The 23,373-nt window shown below is 32.7% G+C and overlaps 1 protein-coding gene across 1 annotated transcript in view; it reads left to right on the plus strand.

Moving 5' to 3' along the window:
• LOC124358048 overlaps window positions 1-23,373 on the plus strand; it is a 111,882-nt gene that overhangs the window by 28,803 nt on the left and 59,706 nt on the right. The window contains exons 10-13 of the mRNA XM_046810329.1: window positions 11,637-11,803; window positions 15,349-15,578; window positions 20,702-20,892; window positions 22,336-22,509. Coding sequence (XP_046666285.1) covers window positions 11,637-11,803; window positions 15,349-15,578; window positions 20,702-20,892; window positions 22,336-22,509 — 762 coding nt within the window. The remainder of the gene's footprint in view (window positions 1-11,636; window positions 11,804-15,348; window positions 15,579-20,701; window positions 20,893-22,335; window positions 22,510-23,373) is intronic.

The raw sequence follows: 23,373 nt of genomic DNA on the forward strand, positions 1-23,373 counted from the left end.
TAGGGTGTCCGTGACCCTGAAGTACAGCTGATGAATCTAGAAGGTTGAAGCAAACACGATGAGCGGTCCCAGGGCGTCTGTGACCCTGAAGTACAGCTGATGAATCTAGAAGGTTGAAGCAAACACGATGAGCAGTCCCAGGGTGTCCGTGACCCTGAAGTACAGCTGATGAATCTAGAAGGTTGAAGCAAACACGATGAGCGGTCCCAGGGCGTCTGTGACCCTGAAGTACAGCTGATGAATCTAGAAGGTTGAAGCAAACACAATGAGCAGTCCCAGGGCATCTGTGACCCTGAAGTACAACTGATGGATCTAGAAGGTTGAAGCAAACACGATGAGCAGTCCCAGGGGGTCCGTGACGTTGAAGTATAGCTGATGAATCTAGAAGGTTGAAGCAAACTCGATGAGCAGTCCCAGGGCGTCTGTGACCCTGAAGTACAGCTGATGAATCTAGAAGGTTGAAGCAAACACGATGAGCAGTCCCAGGGGGTCCCTGACGTTGAAGTACAGCTGATGAATATAGAAGGTTGAAGCAAACACGATGAGCGGTCCCAGGGCGTCTGTGACCCTGAAGTACAGCTGATGAATCTAGAAGGTTGAAGCAAACACGATGAGTAGTCCCAGGGGGTCCGTGACGTTGAAGTACAGCTGATGAATATAGAAGGTTGGAGCAAACACAATGAGCAGTCCCAGGGCATCTGTGACCCTGAAGTACAGCTGATGAATCTAGAAGGTTGAAGCAAACACAATGAGCAGTCCCAGGGCGTCTGTGACCCTGAAGTACAACTGATGGATCTAGAAGGTTGAAGCAAACACGATGAGCAGTCCCAGGGGGTCCGTGACGTTGAAGTATAGCTGATGAATATAGAAGGTTGAAGGGAACACGATGAGCGGTCCCAGGGAATCCGTGACCTTGAAGTACAGCTGATAAATCTAGAAGGTTGAAGGGAACACGATGGCGGTCCCAGGATCAAAAATCCAATAAAAACTTTTATGTTTACTTTTAACACGTAGAAAAGGTAAAACACATTTAACAAAAACCACAGAGCTTCACAACAATCTTTTTACTTTATAAGGCCATATCTTCTTTCTTCAACTCACAAATATATAGAAATCTTATAAATAATTATATTTTTTGTTAAATTTTGTTAAAATGTAGGAGATTAAACAGACGTGTGGATTCTATATGAGACTTTGCCCAGCAAAAAGGAAAGTTCTATATGAAGTTGAGATGCAGTGCAACCAACATGTTACAATGAAATGTCTCAATTCTGTACAAGTATTATGACTGAAGTTGTATATCAAGTGTTATACTCGGTAATGTATATTAAATTTGTGAAAAACAAGGTTTCTTTCAAAACTCGTGGCTGAAAACTACTTAACCGATTTAATGATATTTGGTAAATAGTAAATACTTAACTTTTTCTACCTAACTTATGCACAAGGGTGAAATCATCCTCTATTTCTTAATATTCATAGTAAAATAAATTGTTGTATCGGAAAAATCTGAAACTTCAAAAACAAGCGAGTTCTACTTACAATTTAATAAAAATAACAAAATTTTAAAAATCTAACTCAATCATTCCTTATTTTAAAACTCTTATATCTCATGAAACTATTATAGTTTTTTTATGAAATTTGGTATAAAAAAAATTTGTCAGTAAGTATTTTTTTTAAATCATCACATCCCATCCAATCCTTACAGTGACCTTAAAAAAAGATTCTCCTCATTTTTTATATATTCTTTTGAAATTAAAAATGAGTATCAGTGTCTTTGACATTTGTACCAAATATAAAACATATTTAACGTAGTGTATAAAATATTTCAAAAAAAGTATTGAATTTTTCTAATTACATCATATGATAAGTTCTCAGAAACAACAACAAAATAAGAAAATCACATTTATAACATTTCACATTTTAAAAACATATATTTATAATTATATTGTTCTTTAAAAACCATAAATATTTGTCAAACTCATTTATTGTATCAGACCTATTTGCTATAAATTATTTGGGATTGTAATACATTTCCATACTTTTTTAGTAAACTTTCTTAAAATCTCCATAATCAGAATCAGAAGTTTTATTGGCCATTAAGTACTCCAAAGATTACAATAGGCTTCGTCAAAATAACATTATTTTTTCAGCGTAATTCTATTGGTATAGTATAAATATATACTAGTTTCCAGTCATATCTATTACAATAAATATATAACAAATACATAAATCTACTCAAATAAATAAAACATAAAAAGCACAAAAAAACACATAAAGACATGGAGTTAAAATCTAAAATTTAAAAATAAAATATAATAAATTATGGACTATCCTTATATATATATATTTGTTATTTACAACATATCACATTTCATATACTCCTCAACACTGTAAAAATTCCTTAAGCTTAAGCCACTCTGACATTTTTGATTTAAATTGTTTGAAAGGTAAAGCTCTAACAAAAAGAGGAAGCTTATTAAATAGTTTTAACTGCTGGTATTTATGGCTTTTATAATATTTATCTAGCCTTATATTAGGAGTTCTTAGATTATCTTTTGATCTGGTATCATACTCATGGAGTGTACATTGTGTTTCAAATCTATCTTCATTTTCTTTTACATATATTAGGTTATAGAAAAATATAAGTACATGCCAAGGTCATAATTTTAAGCCTAGAAAAAATGTTGTCTGCAAGACTCTTGGTATGATAATCCAGCTAATATTCTAATATTCTAATTGCTTTTTTCTGCCAGACAAAAACGTTTTTTGCTGTACTGGAATTACCCCACAGTCGAATGCCGTAACACAAGTGGCTATGAAATAAGAGCCGTTGTACGTCATTAGAAAGTGTTTCTAAGTTTACACAGTACTTCAATTTTCTTAGCAGGAAAATTAACCCTAGATAATTTTTTTTACAGAGATTATCAATATGTACATTCCAGCACAGTTTACTATCTAGATAGAAGCCAAGTAGTTTTTACAGGTTTGAATAAACTATCATTAATCCAATGGTTTTTAAGTGTGAATATTATATTTTCAGTTTTGTTTTCATTTATTAAAAGGCTATTTGCAGAATACCAACCCCCTTTAGCTTGTTTCTAGAGATGTATTTTAATTGCAACATAACATTGGCAATATTCCCATTTGCACTAATCAGTGTGGTGTCATCTGCGTATAGTACAGATAGACAAGGTATATTTTACACTAAAGTCATTTACATAGATTAAAAAAAGAAATGGCCCCAATACAGATCCTTGAGGGACACCAGCTATGACATTTAAATACTCCAGATTGAGAATTAATTGACTTTAACAACCTGCTTTCTATTGGTTAGATAACTTTCTAACAGACTTAACTCCACATTCTTAATGCCATAATATTCTAGTTTTCTACATAATATACTATGGGACACATTGTCAAAAGCTTTGCTCAAGTCAATCAGACTAGAACCTATAACTAACTAACCTATCTTCAAAAACCTTTTAAAAATTACATCAATCATAGTTTCCACAGCCATTGCAGTGGAGAGTTTAGGCCTAAACCCATATTGATGGTCATATAGCAATGAATTATTTACAAAATAATTATGCAATTGAGATAAACAAACAAGATTCAATTATTTTACTGAAAACAGGCACAATTGCAATGGGTCAGTAATTCTCTGGTAAATTTCTGTTACCTTTTTTAAAAACTGGGGTGACTAGCTGATTTTAGACAATCTGGAAACTGACCTTTAAACATAGTTAAATTTATCAAGTAAGTAAGAGGCACTATTATCACATTAAATTATATGCTTTATTACAAAGTTTGAGAGCCCATAAATATCCTCACTGCGTGTATTATTTAACCTATTTACAATAAATTTTACCAAACTATCATCAATCGTGTTCCACTTAAAATTCAAATTCTCTTTATCAGGGAGAGGAAAATTATGCAAAAAATCATTGTGAGTTAAACCATTTACAGAATTTATTGTGTTGTTAGTTAATGGTACATTAACAAAATAACTGTTTAACTCTCCTGGCAAGAGTGGTATATTTTTTGAGATATTTGATTTCTTAACTCCAGATTCATTTCTTACAATATTCCATGCCATTTTACATTTATTTGGAGCATTTGATATTAAATAATTATTTACAGAAATTTTTTCTTCAGAAATAGTCTTATTGTAAATTTTCCTACATCTCTTATATCTATCCTTATCAACGGTATTACAACTTTTCTTCCACTTATCATATAAAATTAACAAGTAAGCTCTCATATTTTGTAGTTGAGGTGTGAACCATCTTTTATAACGTTGTCTTGAATTGCCCTTGCCTTTTACACTGACTATTGGACAGTTGTTATTTAAAATATTAGACACAATATTTACAAAGAATTCAAATGCTAAATTTACATCACTTACAAGATACAAAGGAGTCCAGTCTGTATCATTTTTTTAAACTTTCAGTAAGGCTAAACAATCGGTCCCTTGTAAGAAGTCGTGTTGTTGATCGTATGTCATTACATTGTTTTGGCCTAACTTTATTTAAGTCAAACTCAACCAAGACCCCAGCATGGTCTGATACTATATCCTGGTTAATGAGAGAACAACAATATAGCTCCTGTTTGACATTTGTATAGACATTATCAAGACAGGAATAGTTTCTGGTTGGCTGCTCATTCACATAATATAGGTTAGTAGACCTAAGAACATTAAAAAAAATACCATACTTCTGATACATAATTCTGAAAGACCTCCTGAAATGTTAAAATTTTGTAATTCATCTGGATAATAAGAACCATTCAATTTTACTAAATTTTTTACAAATTCAAACTATCAATTTTGATATTTCTTTACATAATTGAAATATGGAATAAATAAGTTGTTCCAAAAATACCTGTTTGTTCATTACATTTTCAACCTAGAAAACTAAACATAATTTTTGGAATTTTTGTAATTTCATCAATTGATGAATTTTACTTGTGATTTTATAATCAATCATGGGAACTCTAATTGCAATTTTTCTATCAACTGGCATGTCATTTTCATGTTCAGTTTGTGTGTTTAAAATCACATCATCATCTTCAGCTCTTATAAAACTAATGCAAAATCCAGTAGCGTAGCCAGAAATTTCGTTTGGGGGGGGGTCCCGAAAATTTGGGTCCGAAACCGGGGATCCGGGGGACGTTTGTGTGTTAATTTGCCAATGTTAAAGGTAAATACCAAAAAATTTTTTGGAGCTTTAGTAACTACGCCTTATAGAAAGTGGAAAGATGTAATAGGCAAATTCAACTCTCACAGCAACTCTAGTACCACCAATTTTCTTGTATAGCTACAGAAAAACTTTACGAAGTTCAATTCTGGCCAAATAGAAGGCACCAAAGTGATGTGGATTCACTGGATAAGAAAGAAAAAGAACAAAACAGAGATTCACTCAAGCGTATAATTGACACAACTATATTCTATGGAGAAAATGAAATACCCCTTTGGGGACATTGGGCCACTGACGGCCGAAAACCCTTTAGAAAAGGAGGGCAATTTTCGAGTGTTGCTCGGGTAGCCTACAGATCAAACTAACGGTCGGAAATTGCACCGGAAAACTCTACTGATTAGAAGTTCGGCTACTTTGGAATTCACTGATTGAGGTATTTATGAATGAGTTATAATGACGATTTTTTTTGTATCATTACACTGTAGACGAGTATATAATTATCGGAAAAAAATCAATTTCGGTCGGAAATAAAATACACTTGAAAAACTCTAATGATTAGAACTTCAACTACTTCGGACTTCAGTTATTGAGGTAAAACGTGGGTATTTTTTATTGAGTTAGGACGACGACTTTTGTTATCATTAAACTGTACCTCCACTACCTATATAATTATCGAGAAAAAATCACTTTTCGGTCGGTAAATACCGAAGAAAAGCTCTCTACAGATTCAAGTTTTGACGATTTTGGATTTCACTGGTTGAGTGTTTAAGGTAAAGTGGTACTTATAATTATGTTACGACATTGAATTTTAGGTATTAATCCAACGCCGATTAATAAATTTATAATTATCGAGAAAAAGACTAAAATAATCACTTCCGATCGGAATATATTAAGGAAAATGAAATAATACCTCAGTCAGTGAAATCCAAAGTAGTCGGAAACTTCTTATCAGTAGAGTTTTTTTCCGGAGTATTATCCGACCGGAAGTGATTTTTTTTCAATTTCTCTTCGATAATTATATAGGTATTAGTCGGCGTTCAATTGAATACCTAAAAATCAATGTTCTAACATAATTCTAAGTACCACTTTTATCTCAATGACTCAACCAGTGAAATCCAAAATCCTCAAAATCTGAATCATTAGAGCTTTTTCCTCGGTATTTTTCCGACCGGAAGTGATTTTATTGTTTTGTTTCTCGATATTTATATATATATATATATAATATATATATATATATATATATATATATTAGTCGACGTTGAATTAATACCTAAAATAAACGTCCTAACATAATTATAAAGTACCCACTTTTTACCTCAACCAATGAAAATCCAAAATCGTCAAAACTTGAATCTGTAGAGAACCTTTTCTTCGGTATTTACCGACCGGAAGTGATTTTTTTTTTTTTCGATAATTATATAGGTACATTGTACAGTTAAATGATAACAAAAATCGTCGTCCTAACTCAGTCGAAAACACCACATTTACCTCAATCACTGAAGTCCAAATTAGTTGAAGTTCTAATCAGTAGTGTTTTTTCAAGTGTATTTTCCGACCGAAAGTGATTTTTATATAATAATTTTTTTTCGTTAATTATATACACGTCTACAGTTTAATGACACCTAAAATCAACGTCGTAACTTAATTCTAAGCAGTCATTTTACGTCCTCAAGACGAATTCGAATGAAGTGGTCGCTAATTTAAACTGTATCGCCGTGTTACGGTCCAGGTTACTCTGCGACGTCACAGTGAACCGCGCCCTATAGAAATACCGTGATTTACTCTACACTATCCGAAAGGCCCGAGCCCAAATGTATTGTTTGATACTTTATGATTTAAACGAAAAGGACAATTATATTTTTAACAACGGTCACTTTAATCAATTAAATCAATCAATTTAATGTTTGTAGACAAGAGTAATAATAACTCTCCTTTTTTCTCCTGCTCCATGCTTTATTTTTTTTATATGTCTTAAAATTTCGGGGGGGTCCGGACCCCCTGGACCCCCCCCTTCGCTACGGCCACTGGCAAAATCCATATTTATAGATAGGAAAATTTACATTTTCAAAGAATTCTTAGCTGAAATGTTTATTAAATACCAACCGCTTCAAATTGTCTAAATTCAAAAGTCGATTCAAAACCATTTGAAAATACATCACTGTTGGAATTAGTAGTTCCTTTAATTGTACTTAATTGACCTCAGTTTTCAATTTTTTTTTATCAATTTATTATATTTTCGTACTTCAATTGGAAACAAAAACTGTATAAAATTATCAATTAATCTAACATCATTTGTTCCAAGATATGCTTGACCATCCTGTTTTGTTAAAGTTCTACAAATATAAAAATGGAATTTAGACAAGCAAACATTATCTCCAAAATCAATATTAAACTCACTTTTTATTTGGTTCATTAGCTATCCCAATATTACCTGAGTACTTTTGGTAATCCTTTATTTATTTAAAAAAGAATTTAGGATTTACAAAATTGGCTTTTTCTAGTGTTACATTTAGCACATTTTCCAGAAGTTCTTTTAACTCCATTAATATTTGCATAATATTTTATATTATTTGTAGCAGTTTTTATTTACAGCTCACACAATATGTGAGCGTCATTTATACAGGAAATTTTAAATTGAGTCATCATAACCATTTAATCCATTAAATCTGTTGTTAATATTTTCAAAACTTATGTACATTTTCCTTATAAGTATTAATATGTTCTTCTAATTTATTCAATTTATTAAAATGTGAATAATGTCTAGCAATTATTTCATTAAGAAATTTACCATTACTTTCAAAGGTCTTAAGAACATCATCTTGAAGTGTATTGAAATCTTGATCGAAATTTGTAAATTTGTCATTAATTTCACCAGTCAGATGAGCTTTTAACTTTCATAGACTTCTGTTGTATAATATTTAACATGTTGCTATTGATTCTCATAACTTTTTCTAGTTCATCAAACATTTTAATATGATCACCTAATTGCTCTTTTACAATAACATCAAACAGATAAATTCCTTTACTAACACTGCTAATTCTCCTTCCCGTTAAAATCTAAGGCATTTGTTACATTTGGATTATTTATATAAACATTATTGATGCTTTCTGATAATTTTAATGATTTTAAAATTTGTTCTTTAACAACAACACCATGTTTATCAATACTAGGTTTTACACCAACAACTCTTCTTTCATTGGCTAAGCTCACATAATTTTTCTCTATTGTAATTGCATTAGTTATCTTATCAGCTTCTACGATATGAGACATTAAATTGTTACAAAGTTTCTCCGCTCCAAATCTTTTTCAACCACCACCTTTATCCACCACCTTTTTCTTTTTATGAGTCACCTGTTCATTGTAGATCTTATCTACTACAATAATTATGTAACGTTACGTGACAATAAATTTCTGATTTCTGATTTCAACTTTACAATATTTCTTTTGAATTCACCTTTCAAATATTCTATTTTTACCTCAAGTAAGCTATTATGACCTATTAACAAACAGTACAAGTTGTTGAAAGAAGACATTGCTAAAGAACTAATATTTAACATTATATCTGGTAAAGGAGATCATAAAGCAATATAAAATAGACAAAACATCTTTATTACATGATCATAGAGAACAGTAATCGACTCATTACATTTTTGTTTACATAACAAATAAAAGTGATAGCAAACCAATCCAAAAAGAAAATAAATATTCCTGAGATACAGCCATCACATGAGACATGCATTATTACTGAGGAACAAGTATCAACTGCAGAAAACACAAAATTACAACAGGAATTTGAAAAATCTTTAAGTCTCATTTGTGGTAAAAAGAAATGCTCAGTGGTGAAAAGGAAAAGTGTGCAGGGACGCTTTAACTATGTGTTCTTTGCTGCAAGATAAGACAACCTCAAAGACTGTTACTACAAATAAGTACAGCATATTTTGTATGGACAAGAAAATAATTTGTGCTCAAGAAAATGGATCATATGATAAAAATCGTTTCATTAACAACCGTATTAAGAAAAATATTACTTGTACTGATACATCCAACAGTGGGTAAACTAAAACTGGTATGAAGGGTACAAAATCTAAATTTAAGTTTAAAATTAAAGTGAACCTTTCTTCAGATAATCAAGGTCTACTTTTGTCATCAAAATTGGAGGAGCTGAGTAATGGCAAAGTGAACTGCTTTGGGTATGTGCGAGCTAACACTACTCTGACTCAAGTGGCTGACTCTGCTTCTTTATGGGATGATACTAGTCCAGTCATCCTCTTAGGAGGAAGTAATGATACAGTGAAACCATACTTTTCTCAACTTCAAATTTTAACTGTATATGATCTATACATTTATGAAACTGTTTTATACGTAAAAAAATACAACAACCCAATTAGTATTTTAAATCATCATGATCATAATTTAAGACGTAGCAGATATGTGGAACAACATAGGCTGAAGTTTTATGAAAAGAAAACTGGTTTCATTGGCACAAAATTTTTGTTTAACCTTCCTCTCAATATTCAAAATGAGCAAAATTATGAAAAATTCAAAAAACTACTTAAAAATTATTTATTAACATTATCCTTGTATTCTTTTGAAGACTTTTTTTGTTTCAATATGTAAGTAACATTTAAGTATTGTTGGGTATGTTTAGAAATGTATAAAATCCCCTTAAATTACCTAATAATTACCTTAACTAATAACTGTCTTGATTTAAAAATTGTTTTAACTTACTCTGTAGAAGGCTACATAGCCAAATCTTACTTTTTCAGTGAGTGTCAAACTGATTTTTATGTTTTAATATAGCAATTATAAATTTATATTGAGATTTATTGTGACGCTATTCTTGTAATCTGTTACATGGCTGAATAAAGAAATTTTGAATTTGAATTTGAATTTGAATGATAGTCTAAATGGAAATTTTCAGGATATTTATTCTAACTTGGAAATCAAACTGCAAGATCTTAGTAAGAGCAGGACCATCTTAGCAAGGAACTCAAAGCACACCGATGGGATGTGTCCGAGATATGATTAGTGAGATTTTACTACTGAGGTTTTTGCTGCAAACACTGTAAGATTTCAAAGCAACACTGAGGCTTCAGTTATTATTATTACTCATGATGAAAGATCTACAAGGATACTAAGTAATGGTATGAGCTACTCACAATTCGTCAAGGAGCTTTGAGAAGATATTAGTAGTTTTAGTTCTGAAAATCTTGCTCAGGACTTTGAACAGATGAGTGTATTTCCTCCATTACCTACGGCTAAACACTTTAGGAGAGTTCAACTGGAGGAAACAGCTACAGATAGCAATTCAACTCAAGATGATTTAACTTTACAGTTATCCCAAGTGTCCAGTGTCATTGTTGTAAGTCAGTTTTTGCTCTCAAGTGGATTAGGGATTAACGGTCCAAACATAATTTTTTTCAATTTGGTCCAGTTTTTTTGTTTCTTCTGAAGTTACGTTTGCCATTTATTTAGAAAACTTATGAAACGTGAACTTAAAAACACACTGGAAATAATAATTGTCAGGATAGATAATGCCAACTGCATATTACACTAATCAGTCATTGGAGTGCTACGGATGCCATTAACACACTGGAAATAATAATATAAAAGTAACATTTGTATTTGTTACCGTACTTTTAATAACTGACATTGTAGATGGTGCTAACTGCATATTACACTAATCAGTTATTGGAATATTACAAATGCCGTTAACCACACTGGAAATAATTATTGTCATTATAGATGGTGCTAACTGCATATTACACTAATCAGTTATTGGAATATTACAAATGCCGTTAACCACACTGGAAATAATTATTGTCATTGTAGATGGTGCTAACTGCATATTACACTAATCAGTTGTTGGAATATTACAAATGCCGTTAACCACACTGGAAATAATTATTGTCATTGTAGATGGTGCTAACTGCATATTACACTAATCAGTTGTTGGAATATTACAAATACCGTTAACCACACTGGAAATAATTATTGTCATTGTAGATGGTGCTAACTGCATATTACACTAATCAGTTATTGGAATATTACAAATGCCGTTAACCACACTGGAAATAATAATATTACAGTAACAATTGTATTTGTTGCCTTACTTTTTAATAATCGTCATTGTAGATAGTGCCCACTGTGTATTACACTTAGTGTTTGGAGCACTACTGATGCCGTTTGGAACATAAATTAATATATTATTTTGCAATAATATTTGTAGATATTTATCACTTGCTTGCACCATTTCTTTTTTTAACTCAATCAGTTTGAAAGTGGTCATTTAATTCTAGTGAACATTAAGTGACGTTAACGAGAAAGCGTTTTGTTTGAATCATGTTGTACTTATACAAAATAAAAAAAAGTTCAGTTAAAATTGTAGAATAATTGGACAGACAAAAACAAATTTATTACTAACAAATTATCTTTTTCAGATGATGTTGTTTATCATGGAACAATAATAATTGAGAATGGAACACTGGCTACTAAAGATTTTATCGATTCCAACAGAAACATTTCTGCAAGAAACGTAGTGAACCTGGGAATTCCCTTGAATAAGACAGTGATAGACAAACACTTCATATTCAAATCACCATTTAAGGTAAGATTTATCATTGTTCTACAGTTGTATAGAGATCAGAAAGCATAGATAACTAACTGGTCACACATCATGACAACACATGAGGTTTGACAAAAATTTAAAAAAAATGTTTAATTTTCTGAATGTTTATTATTTGTTTATGTTTTTTGTTTGTTTATTAAAGATTACCTGAAAGGAAAACTTACTTATTGTATTAGTACATTACTGTTTTTGCGATAGGGCATACTCTTAGAATAGTATTATCAACATATAGAAATCCAGTGCCTAATGTCTGGAACTAGAGGTGGGAAAACTGTGATCTCCCTCAACTGTGGAATACCTCAATACTTTCCAGAAGAAGTGAGGTTAAGGACATTCCCTGGACATTTTTGAATATGTGCAGCCTCACAGTGTTTTTATGTATTACTGAGGTGCAGAGAAATGTTCATAGAGAGGTACCAGAACGCTGTTCTGGTGAGTTTACCATTAATGTGCAGCATACGAATATGTTTGTACCATCGAAATTATGCTAAATACAATTTATAGGAATATCCGTATTGTCCTAATTTAGTTTATTGTGTACATTGTAATTCACGAAAATGCTGTGAATGTTTAGGAATGTGTAAATGTAGCCTACTGATTTATGACTGTAGGGAAGCAAATTAAATTGTATGTCAGGTGAGAAATCAATAAATAACCAGTGCTTTTCTTTCATTAACATTTTGTTTTATGATACAAGCTGCGACACGTGGATGTAACCGTATCCCATAGCTGGTGCACCAATTTATAAGGTACGGCTATGTGTAAAACGGGTAGAGCTTAAAAAAATATCTTGTTTTTCCTTTATTTTTCGAAGAAATAAAAAACAAATTTGACTTTGACAAAACCAGAATGTTTATTAAATCTCTAAATACACCCTAATTGAAACAAGGCCAAATTTTCTTCAGCGCTTTAAGGGTTAATTAATATCATGGTTATTGAAGTGAGTATTTAAAACAAATTGATTAATAAGACTAAGACTGTTTAGTACAAATAATGTGTGATCAGAAAGATTCTAGACGTGTCAATCATATTCAAATAGTAGTTTGTATAAATGTAAATTTTTCTGGAGTTGGTAACACTATTGATGAAAGTGCTGCCAACCTACCGATTCTTGTTCTTAATGCCATTGAAAGGTTCTGATATTTTCTGATAAAAGACTGTGTTTATAAATAGTATTTTTTTTTTTAATTTGCACTCTTACCAAACAAGATATTCAGAACATGTTGGTATTCATGTAATTAGATTAGATAAATCCTTTTCAAAAACCAATTCTTACTATATTTCACATATTCTATTTAGAAACATATGTAACAAATTTCAGAACTTAAATTTATTTGAATCAGGCAGTATTACAAAATTTAAATATAATGTCACAGAACTGTTGTTACAAATTGGAGTCCAAGGATCTGAGACTTTCATTCACTCAGACTGGGGACCAACCTGACCTTGACCCCTCCTCATCCCCCGGCGCTCGTCATATCACAGTCTTGTGTATGTGGTCTTAATTCTACCGATGGTTTTGTCTAATACGACAGTATTATCTCTTATCTCCTTCATCACACAACTACATTTCTACATTTTATGCCTTAAAACCTTATAACATAAACTTTTTAGTACGACTCTAGCCTACACACAGGCTGCTTGCCCATGTAGGCTAATTTCCATTGTAGAATATGTGTTAATATGTAATATATAGTTTACTTAAATTATATAAATAATATTTATCCAACTACTGTATTTAAAATTAAATTGTTTTATTTTATCGCCACTTAGTACTCGTATATTAAAAGGGTAATTTACTATTTATCAAATGTAAATAAATATAATATCTTGGTGTATATGTTTTTGGAAATAAAAAATGTTTCTATTCTATAATACGGGGATTGCAATAAAATATTCAAACTTTCAGAAAACCTTCATTATGTGACTGAGCTAAACAGGAAGGAGACTACCTCAGCCCAGATAACACGGGGATTACAATAAATTATTCAAACTTACAGAAAACCTTCATTATGTGACTGAGCTAAACAGGAACGAGGTTACCTCAGCCCAGATAACACGGGGATTGCAATAAAATATTCAAACTTACAGAAAACCTTCATTATGTGACTGAGCTAAACAGGAAGGAGACTACCTCAGCCCAGATAATACGTGGATTACAATAAATTATTCAAACTTACAGAAAACCTTCATTATGTGACTGAGCTAAACAGGAACGAGGTTACCTCAGCCCAGATAATACGTGGATTACAATAAATTATTCAAACTTACAGAAAACCTTCATTATGTGACTGAGCTAAACAGGAACGAGGTTACCTCAGCCCAGATAATACGGGGATTGCAATAAAATATTTAAACTTACAGAAAACCTTCATTATGTGACTGAGCTAAACAGGAACGAGACTACCTCAGCCCAGATAATACGGGGATTGCAATAAAATATTTAAACTTACAGAAAACCTTCATTATGTGACTGAGCTAAACAGGAACGAGGTTACCTCAGCCCAGATAATACGGGGATTGCAATAAATTATTCAAACTTACAGAAAACCTTCATTATGAGACTGAGCTAAACAGGAACGAGGTTACCTCAGCCCAGATAATACGGGGATTGCAATAAAATATCCAAACTTACAGAAAACCTTCATTATGTGACTGAGCCAAAACAGGAACGAGACTACCTCAGCCCAGATAATGCGGGAATTGCAATAAAATATTCAAACTTACAGAAAACCTTAATTACGTGACTTACTATACAGCTGTAACCAATAGATGTGTTCTAACCCACACCGTTATTTCGCTGGAACCAATAACGTCCTTTATAGCTATGCAAATGCGTAGTGTGTCACCTAGAGTGTTCCGCTCCCTCACACATAAGAAACAGGAATCGTATCTTCAGTGTAATTTTGTACATGCCTTTTAAAGCATTATTGATTTTTTTTATAGCAGATAATCAGACTTCTATTGTACATTGACTTTCGGAGTGGCGCTCCTTCACTTCCACCACAGATGAGAACAATGCTGTTTTTGTTTGAGCTATGTGTGCATGGACTATCATTGATATTATCCTGATTTTGGAATAAATACAGGAGAGTTTATACCATGTCTTCATGATTCAAACTCATCATATTTGAATGTAGTTTTAAAATGTTATTCTTTGGACAAATTAAGAGAGAAAAAACTTGTCCATATATACAGTTTGCCTGTCAAATATGATAGCTTTTGGAAGAAAATTGTGATAGATATGTGTTTTTTACAATCAGACAGAACATCATTTATCCAAATCGGCACTGTTAAAAATCCAAAAATAAATCTAGCCTTCTGTCAAAAAGTAAGAGCAGACCCTGATGACAGTTACAAAACAGTAACCAGATGCTCAGAACTCTCACCTGCAGTGCTACCAACAGCAGGAAGAGAGATTTATCCCTTTGTAAACGCCCGCTTGAGTGTACGTAACAATTTCAGGAACTCCACTCCTCCTTGTTTATTATTGTACACTTTGAATTAACAGTGTTTGTCTTTAGGCTGAAAACCTGACTGTGGACACCATAAATAATGTAGATCCGGGGAGCCTGATGAACGTAGACAGTTCAGAGCCTGTGGTGGTGAGAGCTAGGAAGGAGTTTCTGGGTGACCTTGTGATAGACGGCAGAGTCCAGGTAGAGGGAACTGTCAACGGTGTCGACCTAACTCAAGAGATAGATGTAGCTGAGGAGCTGAAAACCGTTCAACTGGATACACTTACTGTGCACAGGTATGCTGTCACCTTCAGCTGAATCTCTCACAAATTGTTTGTTACTCGTGTAAGCTTTTCATGATATCAGCAATGAAAAAAATTTCCTATTTATAATTACAATGATTTATTTTCATTATTTTTATTTTTTCTTGTTGCCACATAACACCATATACAATAAGTAATTAATTACCTTATGTAGGTGACATGTCAGTTTGTTAAAAATACTTAACCTAATTTAAATGTAAATAAATTAATATAGATTGTATAAATTTAAACATATAGAATAAAATTTAAACATAAAACATTGAACATTAAGCATTAACACATTCGCTGCAAGCAGTAACTCTGAAATGAGGTCAGTGTGCGGCCACCACTCGAGCTATCGCAACGCTGTATATCCCGTTCCTCAGAAGATACTTTTCCCGCGTTTGTATGCACTTCGTTTTCACATAAGACTTTTTCAATATTTTAAATGATTTTTTAAGTTTTTTTTAGTAGTAAGTCATTGTATAACATAATGCATCTTCCCCCAGGACCAAGTGGTGTACAATAACTAAATGTCTAGGTGTACAACAGAGCCCAGTATTGAGTTCAGATGATGAGAATGATAACATGGATGATGTGGAGTACCAGACAGACTCGGAAGTTGAGGATCCCGATTATGAGACCAATCCACCCTTATGGAGCTCTCACAACCGGATTGGAATGAAAGTTATTCTCTTTACTAGACAGGAAGGATTTTTAGTTTCTTTGCCAGATGACAAATCTCCAATTAGTTTTTTCACATTACTTTGTAGATAGTTTTTTTAGAGGGAATTGTTGAGGCATCCAACAAGTACGTACTTGAATACACTTTTTCACATTTTTATTAACTTTTACATTCATTTTGGTTTATACATTTACGTATAAATATTGTTTATGTTTGTCTAAAACAAATAAAAAAACCCCAACACAACATGAACAAAGATACACAATGTAAATAATTATTAAAAACTTATTGCTTTTCAGTCAAGAATTCATTTACATTGTAGAAACACTTTGCCAGCAAATAGCCCTTCACTTTTTTCTTAAATACCTCAATACAATTCTCTACGCAAATTATTATACAAATGAATTCCTCCATACTCAGGCAATTTCTCAAAGATTTGTGTTTTGTGTAAAGGATAAATAAGAGTACTATTGTGTCTGGTGGAATAATTATGTATATTTTAGCATGAATTGAAATTTGATATTTTTCTTGATCATAATGTGTGTCTGGTATATATAAATTGATGGAAGAGCAGTTTTAAGTATCTAAAACTGGTCTTGCAGGATGCATCATACTTATAAGAGATACGGCTTATCTTTTTTTTAATTATGAAAAGCTTGTTTACTTCAACTGAATCACCCCACAATTCAATGCCAAATAATATTAGGTAGGAATATACATATGCGTAGTAAACTGTTAACAGTGTTTTTGTATCTAGTTTTGAACACAGAAAATAAATCAGAAAATATGCATTACTGCTTGATAACAAAAGAACATGCTGTCTCCAAGTAAAACTCCCATCAACGTCAACACCTAAAAAACGTTATAGTTTTTGTTACGTTAAAGAGATGTCAGAATTAGAACAGGGTGAAAAGGACCGTGTTGAGTAAAAGACCATTTGCTTTGAATCAATTATTTTATTTGTAAGAGATCCTAAGAAATAAGCCTGTCCAGTGTGATTTTGTGATGATTAGAAATGAGAGCAGTAGGATACTATTACTCCCAAGATAATCCTAGGATGATGTGTCGATGATAACAGGCATACATAGTTATATTAGAGTTTTTTACATTCGTTGGCATATCATTGATGTAAATAAAAAAACAACAGTGGTCCCAAGATAGAGCCCTGGGGTACCCCTAAATTAATTGTTTCATATCTCTTAGAAGAAATCTTGTTCTCAAGAGTCACATTTTATCTGCGGTCATTGAGATATAATTCTAGCCATCCCAATGCACCATCTCGGACACCATAAAAATTCAATTTTTTTTAACAATATTCTATGTTGAACACACTCGAAAGCTTTCATAAGATCACAGAACACAGCAGCAGTAAACTGTGAACAATCAAAAGCACTCGCCACTCTAGAAACCAACTCATTAAGTATTGAGGGTTCCTCTCTAGTTTTGAAAACCAAATTGCGAAGAATGAAAACATTCATTCTAAGGGGTTTTTTATTTTGGGCGGGTAGAAGTTGGCAGCCTGTGTTGGCCATGTTTTGGTGTCAGCTGCAAGTGTATTGTTGTTCAATGAGTGCTGCCATTTCATGACACATCATGACAAGTTACACGATTGAGCAGCACGTTCAGATGATTAAACTTTATTATCAAAATGAGTGTTCACTAGTTAAAACGTTACGTGCGTTGTGACCATTTTACGGCATATGCAGAGGCCCTTCAGTGTCAACTCTTCAACATTTGATAGCTAAATTCGAGAAGACCGGTTCGGTAACAAGCAGCCTACACCCAGACGTCAAAGGAACAGCAGACCTATCAAGAACGTTGCCGCTGTCCATGAAAGAGGAACCCGAAACTCGCAAACTTCAACCAGGCGAATTTTGCATCTGGATTTAGGCCTGCATCCGTACAAAATCCAACTGACCCAGAAGCTCAAAGTTTATGACCATAGACAACGCCTTTTGTTCGCCGAGTGGGCTTTGGAGCGTTTGGAAGAGGACCGTAATTTCGGCTGAAAAATTATCTTCAGCGACGAAGCACATTTCTAGATGAATGGCCATGTTAACAAGCATAATTGCCATATATTGGACAACGCCAACCCACATGAGGTTCACCAGGTAGTGATGCATCCACAAAAAGTTACCGTTTGCTGCAGATTTTGGGCTGGTGGTGTGATTGGTCCGTACTTTTTTTTAAACAACGTTTGAACGGTACAGAACGACGATAACGAATTTCTCTTAGCCCAAATTGAACGATACGGACATAAACGACATGTGGTTTCAGCACGTGGCGCTACGTGCCACACAGTGAACGACACTATGAACTTTTTGCATGAACGATTTGAGGGTATGGTTAAATCTCGCAGAGATGTCGTGAAATGGCCAAGATCGTGCGATTTGACGCTCCTAGACTTTTTTATGGGGTTTTCTAAAGTCGCAGGTCTATGTCAATAGGCCTCATTCAACCGATGAACTTAAGATCAACATAACCCAGGCCATAGCTCAAATTCAACCGGATGCGGCAGAGTAATTGGAAATTGAACCACTTGAATCCTTACCATTGTGAGATACCGCGGTGGACATTTGAACGATGTTATATTCCATACATAATGGCATACATGGGCCTTTCATATGAAAAATAGTCATACATAGCTTGTTTTTTATTTCATCTCAATATCTACCCACCCAAAATGAAAAACTCTTTATTCAAAATGACTGGAGAGTTTGTTGAGAACTACAGCTTCCAACACTTTAGATATTGCAGGAAGAAGATTAATTGACGATAGTTATATAGTTAGGTTGGATAATCTTTTAAAAATTGGTTTTACATTACTGTATTTAAGAGCATCAGGAAAAACTCCAGTTTCAAAACCATGTCTTAAAAACATTTAGGTCAGTCACAGATCTAAAAGTTGTCTATAGATTACTAGGTCTATTGTGTTTTTGAAGAAAAAAAAGAAGATTGTATAAAATTAGGAGACAGCTTAAATTTACTGAATACATCCAAGAAAAATGAGTTAAATGCATCAGAAATTTCAATTTGTTTACTGTGTAATTTATTATTTATTTGTATTTCAGTAATAAGAATGTTTTTTTTTTTAAAGACCCTGTTTCTTGTTTTACAATATTAATTAATGATATTATTTATAATAGGTACTACTAATGGTTTATTACCACTAATAACTTTGTTAGGTTCCAAACTTATGGTACTTTAAAGTTTGATACTAATGTAATGCAAAGTAAGTGGTTTAAAGTAGTTGGTATATCAATTTTTCAAACTCTGCTTCAAACTAAGCCGTGTTGGTAAGCAGGGATAATGTACTTTCACCAATCTATATTTAATATGAAGTTTCTTTTAGGAAAATCTATACTGAATATAAATTATAAACAAGTAGTATTAACAGATAATCATATTATTTACAATTCATTAACATTGAGGTACTACGTCTAAGTTCCTGAAGTAAAACATTTATGTGAGACGAGTTCTTATTTGCAGTGCAGCGATAAACTTTATCCCCATGTTAAGAGTGGAGTCTCAGATGTATGGATGGTAGCTAACCAGTCTGTGCTTTTAATGTTTACCCACTTCAAAAGTAGCCGAAGTAAAGAAAATAAACTTGATAAACCCCATACAAACTGAGCTCAGGTGTCCGTGAATGTGAAGCAAAGAACACATGAGACCTGTGTCTGCAATGTAATTTTCTCATGAGCAAGCCCGGCACAAGCTAGTCTGGTGCCCTAGACAAAATGCATTTTTGCCACCCTAAATCATAAACTCGATCGCTCCTCTCTCCCTTTCTAGAACACTACAAGAAAAACAGGACTTCTTCCATGGCATGTTTATGTAACAAAATTGTAATTACCAAAATAACAGGATCTTTTTAGTGTATTTTATTTGAAAAATAAACTTAATAGATCAAAACAAAAACTACTGTTTTGCAATTTAGTAGAAAGAAATTAATTTTCAAAAGTTTACATAGAATGAGGAATAGGAATGGGGATATAGGAATGATGCTGCAATACGACTCGTATCAAGACATGAAACCTTTGCTTCAAAGTTACATCCAACCATAGTGTCATCGTAGCTTGTGCCCCCCCACCCCCTTCCCCATCAATAACACTGGCACAGCGCTGTCATCACTAACGCGTAACTTGACAAAGGTTTTACACTGGCATGATACTCCAAGTACTTGATGCTTAATATGATTAAAATAACTCAAGCTTATTTTATTTAACATTTTTACTCTAAAAAAGTACATTCATTTATTCAAATTTTTATTTTTTCTGTTTTTGCCACCGACCTAGTTTTCCTGGCGGACACGATTGTACTGTCAATTGCCCATTCATGTTATTGCCAAAATGTAAATAAACAAACTCCTACACACAGTTTAAGAAACATTATATTGAATATTGCCTATAATCATTGAATCTTTGTGCAGTATAAACGGCAGCAGCATCACAGTTAATGGAGTAGACTGGAATCAGATTGTTAAGGTTAGGGAAACTGGGAAAGTGTATGTTAAGAGAGTTGAGGTTGAAGAAGACACATCAGTGGGCAGCATTATGGTGCGAGGACACATCAATAACTATAATTTGGAGAAACTGTTGCAAGATACTGTATACAATGATGGTAAGTGTCATATAGCAAATCTTATCTGTTACCATGTACACATACCCTATCTTAATATTAAATATGCTTTATAAGTTTGGGAATCTTGAACTGTCACGTTAAAAACAAATTCTCACTGACGTGAGCCATTTAACTAACACCTTCACTGCTGGTGTATAGCCTGCTGAGTGACATCGGACATAGTATACAAGAGTCCTTGAATCACCGCAGTAACCCATCTTGCGATGATCCTTCAACATTTAACCATGCATTGATCGTCTCCCTGCAACTTTGCCAGAATTGCTCGGAGATCGCAATACTAACATAAACAATAACTTCAAATTTTTCGGTTGACCATTGTTACTGGCCAGATTCTGAAGACTAAGACTTTTAAAGATCCAGATCTGTTGTTAACTTGTTTTAAGTATTTGATTTGTAACAAATTCGCAGTTAAGTAATTTATCGAGATATGGCTTATATTTCTGTACAGAAACTAAGACGTTACCAGAACACAGAGATGCCGCCACATGAGCAGGTGCCATCTTAAAAACGGACAATGATAACCTCTGTGTTTCTTGTCCTTTATATATATTTAAAAATAACATCGTAGTACCATGCCTCTACGGTACTACAGTAAGGTGTCAGCTGCAGTCAACGTTGGTGGCTTATTGCCAATATTTGTTAAAACACGTCATAAATTGCTCAAACATTTCATATTTATATGTTGTTTTGTCTATGTTAGATGTTTAATAACTTTTTAAAGCACTAAAAATTCCTGTAAAATAACTCATCAAGTTTTTTGAACTCTTTTACTTGGAAAAATGAAAAAAATAAAATTTTGACAGACTAAAAGAGTAATAGTTTTACAAGGATTTTGTGTAGGTTAAAATTGACCTACAGGAATAGTATGGTGCACTGGGTGTGCATAACGGCCACAAGTAATATATTATTCCTCCATCTTGATATAGACCACTACAAAGCCAAATAGATAGAAAATGGGCATGTTCAACAAAGTCTTTACCCCAAACAGAAAATGTTGTAACTATCGTAATTTAAAAGCAATTTTTTCCAAGCCTTTAGTTAAAACTATATGAGAAAAGGTTAACTATGTAATGAATGAGTAATTTACGAGTAGAAATATACATGTATGCATATCTATCACTACAACTGTTAATCCCAAAAATTTTTTGGAATGAAGCATAATTTTGTTTTTAAACTGAAAAATTTTATCTCATCACTTAAGCTATTTGGGGCAGTTATTTAAGACAGATAACCATTGATCGGAACACATTATGTTATTATGTAACATAAAATAAATGTTGGTTTTCTAAGATTTGACATATATTATACATCCTTAATGTAAAAAATTATGATTGGCATTACCACGCTAAAATAAAATATTTTGTACCGATTTCTCCAACTTCCTGAAACATTTAATCTAATGAAACTGTTATTCATTTTCAGGTAAACGTTATGAGATAAATGGAAATAAGCACTTTATAAGTAAATTAAAAATATCCAATTTATCTGTGAACACATTGAATGATGTTGATATGAACAAACTCAAACCCAATTTTGTTTGGAAAACTCGTCTGTCTCACGCCAAAAGTGTTAGAGTGGGGAACTTATCATATACTGGTAAGTACTTTAACGTTAGTGGTCTTTCGGAGAGTGCTAGCAATAACAAATTATTTTAATACTAACAACTCAGAATTTTTAAAATAAATAATATGTGTCTTACAGAGCCAAAAAAGATTATTCTTATTGCTTAATCAAGTACACGTTATTCCAGTACAGTACATTTTTATTTTGTCTCTGGATTTATATTAAAAAGTCTGTAATTCATTGCATTCACAAGATGTCCTGCAGACAGAACTCAGATTATTGTCATTAAGCATCTTTTTTACAATGGTGCAATAGACATAGTCAATGTTAGCAATATGCGTTGTAGGACATGATGAAGACATAATAAGAACAATAAATGTTAATAAATTGACAACCAAGTTTTTAATCTAAAATTCCTTAAATCATAGATGACTATAGAGTAATAGTTTATGTATATCAATAATTAATTGAAATAAGTTACACAAGAAGGAGGAGGAGCTCTTCTTATTGGAATATCAATTTTCTATTATTTTACAAAGAAAACTCACAATTCTCCAATAATTTGTGAGTTTTCTTTTGTAAAATAATAGAAAGTTACACAAGGTTTATTTGATTTTATTATTTTTCAAATCAAATCTTCCTTTATTGCCATTCAACATATTACAGGCTTCGGCATGAGTCAATAATCATCCAATATATAACAATCTCCTTAACACTATAATAAGATTTGCACATTAAAAACATCTTCAAACTCTTATTAAATATCAAGTCATTTCTATCCTGAGGTAGACGAGGAGGGCGTTGAAATATATTCTTGATATACTCTAACAAAACTCAATGTTTTCCTCATTAAATCCCCAATCATGATGGGAATAGTTAGTGAAGTTCTGCGTGACT

The sequence above is a fragment of the Homalodisca vitripennis genome, chromosome 3 (genome assembly GCF_021130785.1).
Source record: "Homalodisca vitripennis isolate AUS2020 chromosome 3, UT_GWSS_2.1, whole genome shotgun sequence".
Classification (NCBI taxonomy): Eukaryota; Metazoa; Arthropoda; class Insecta; order Hemiptera; family Cicadellidae; genus Homalodisca; species Homalodisca vitripennis.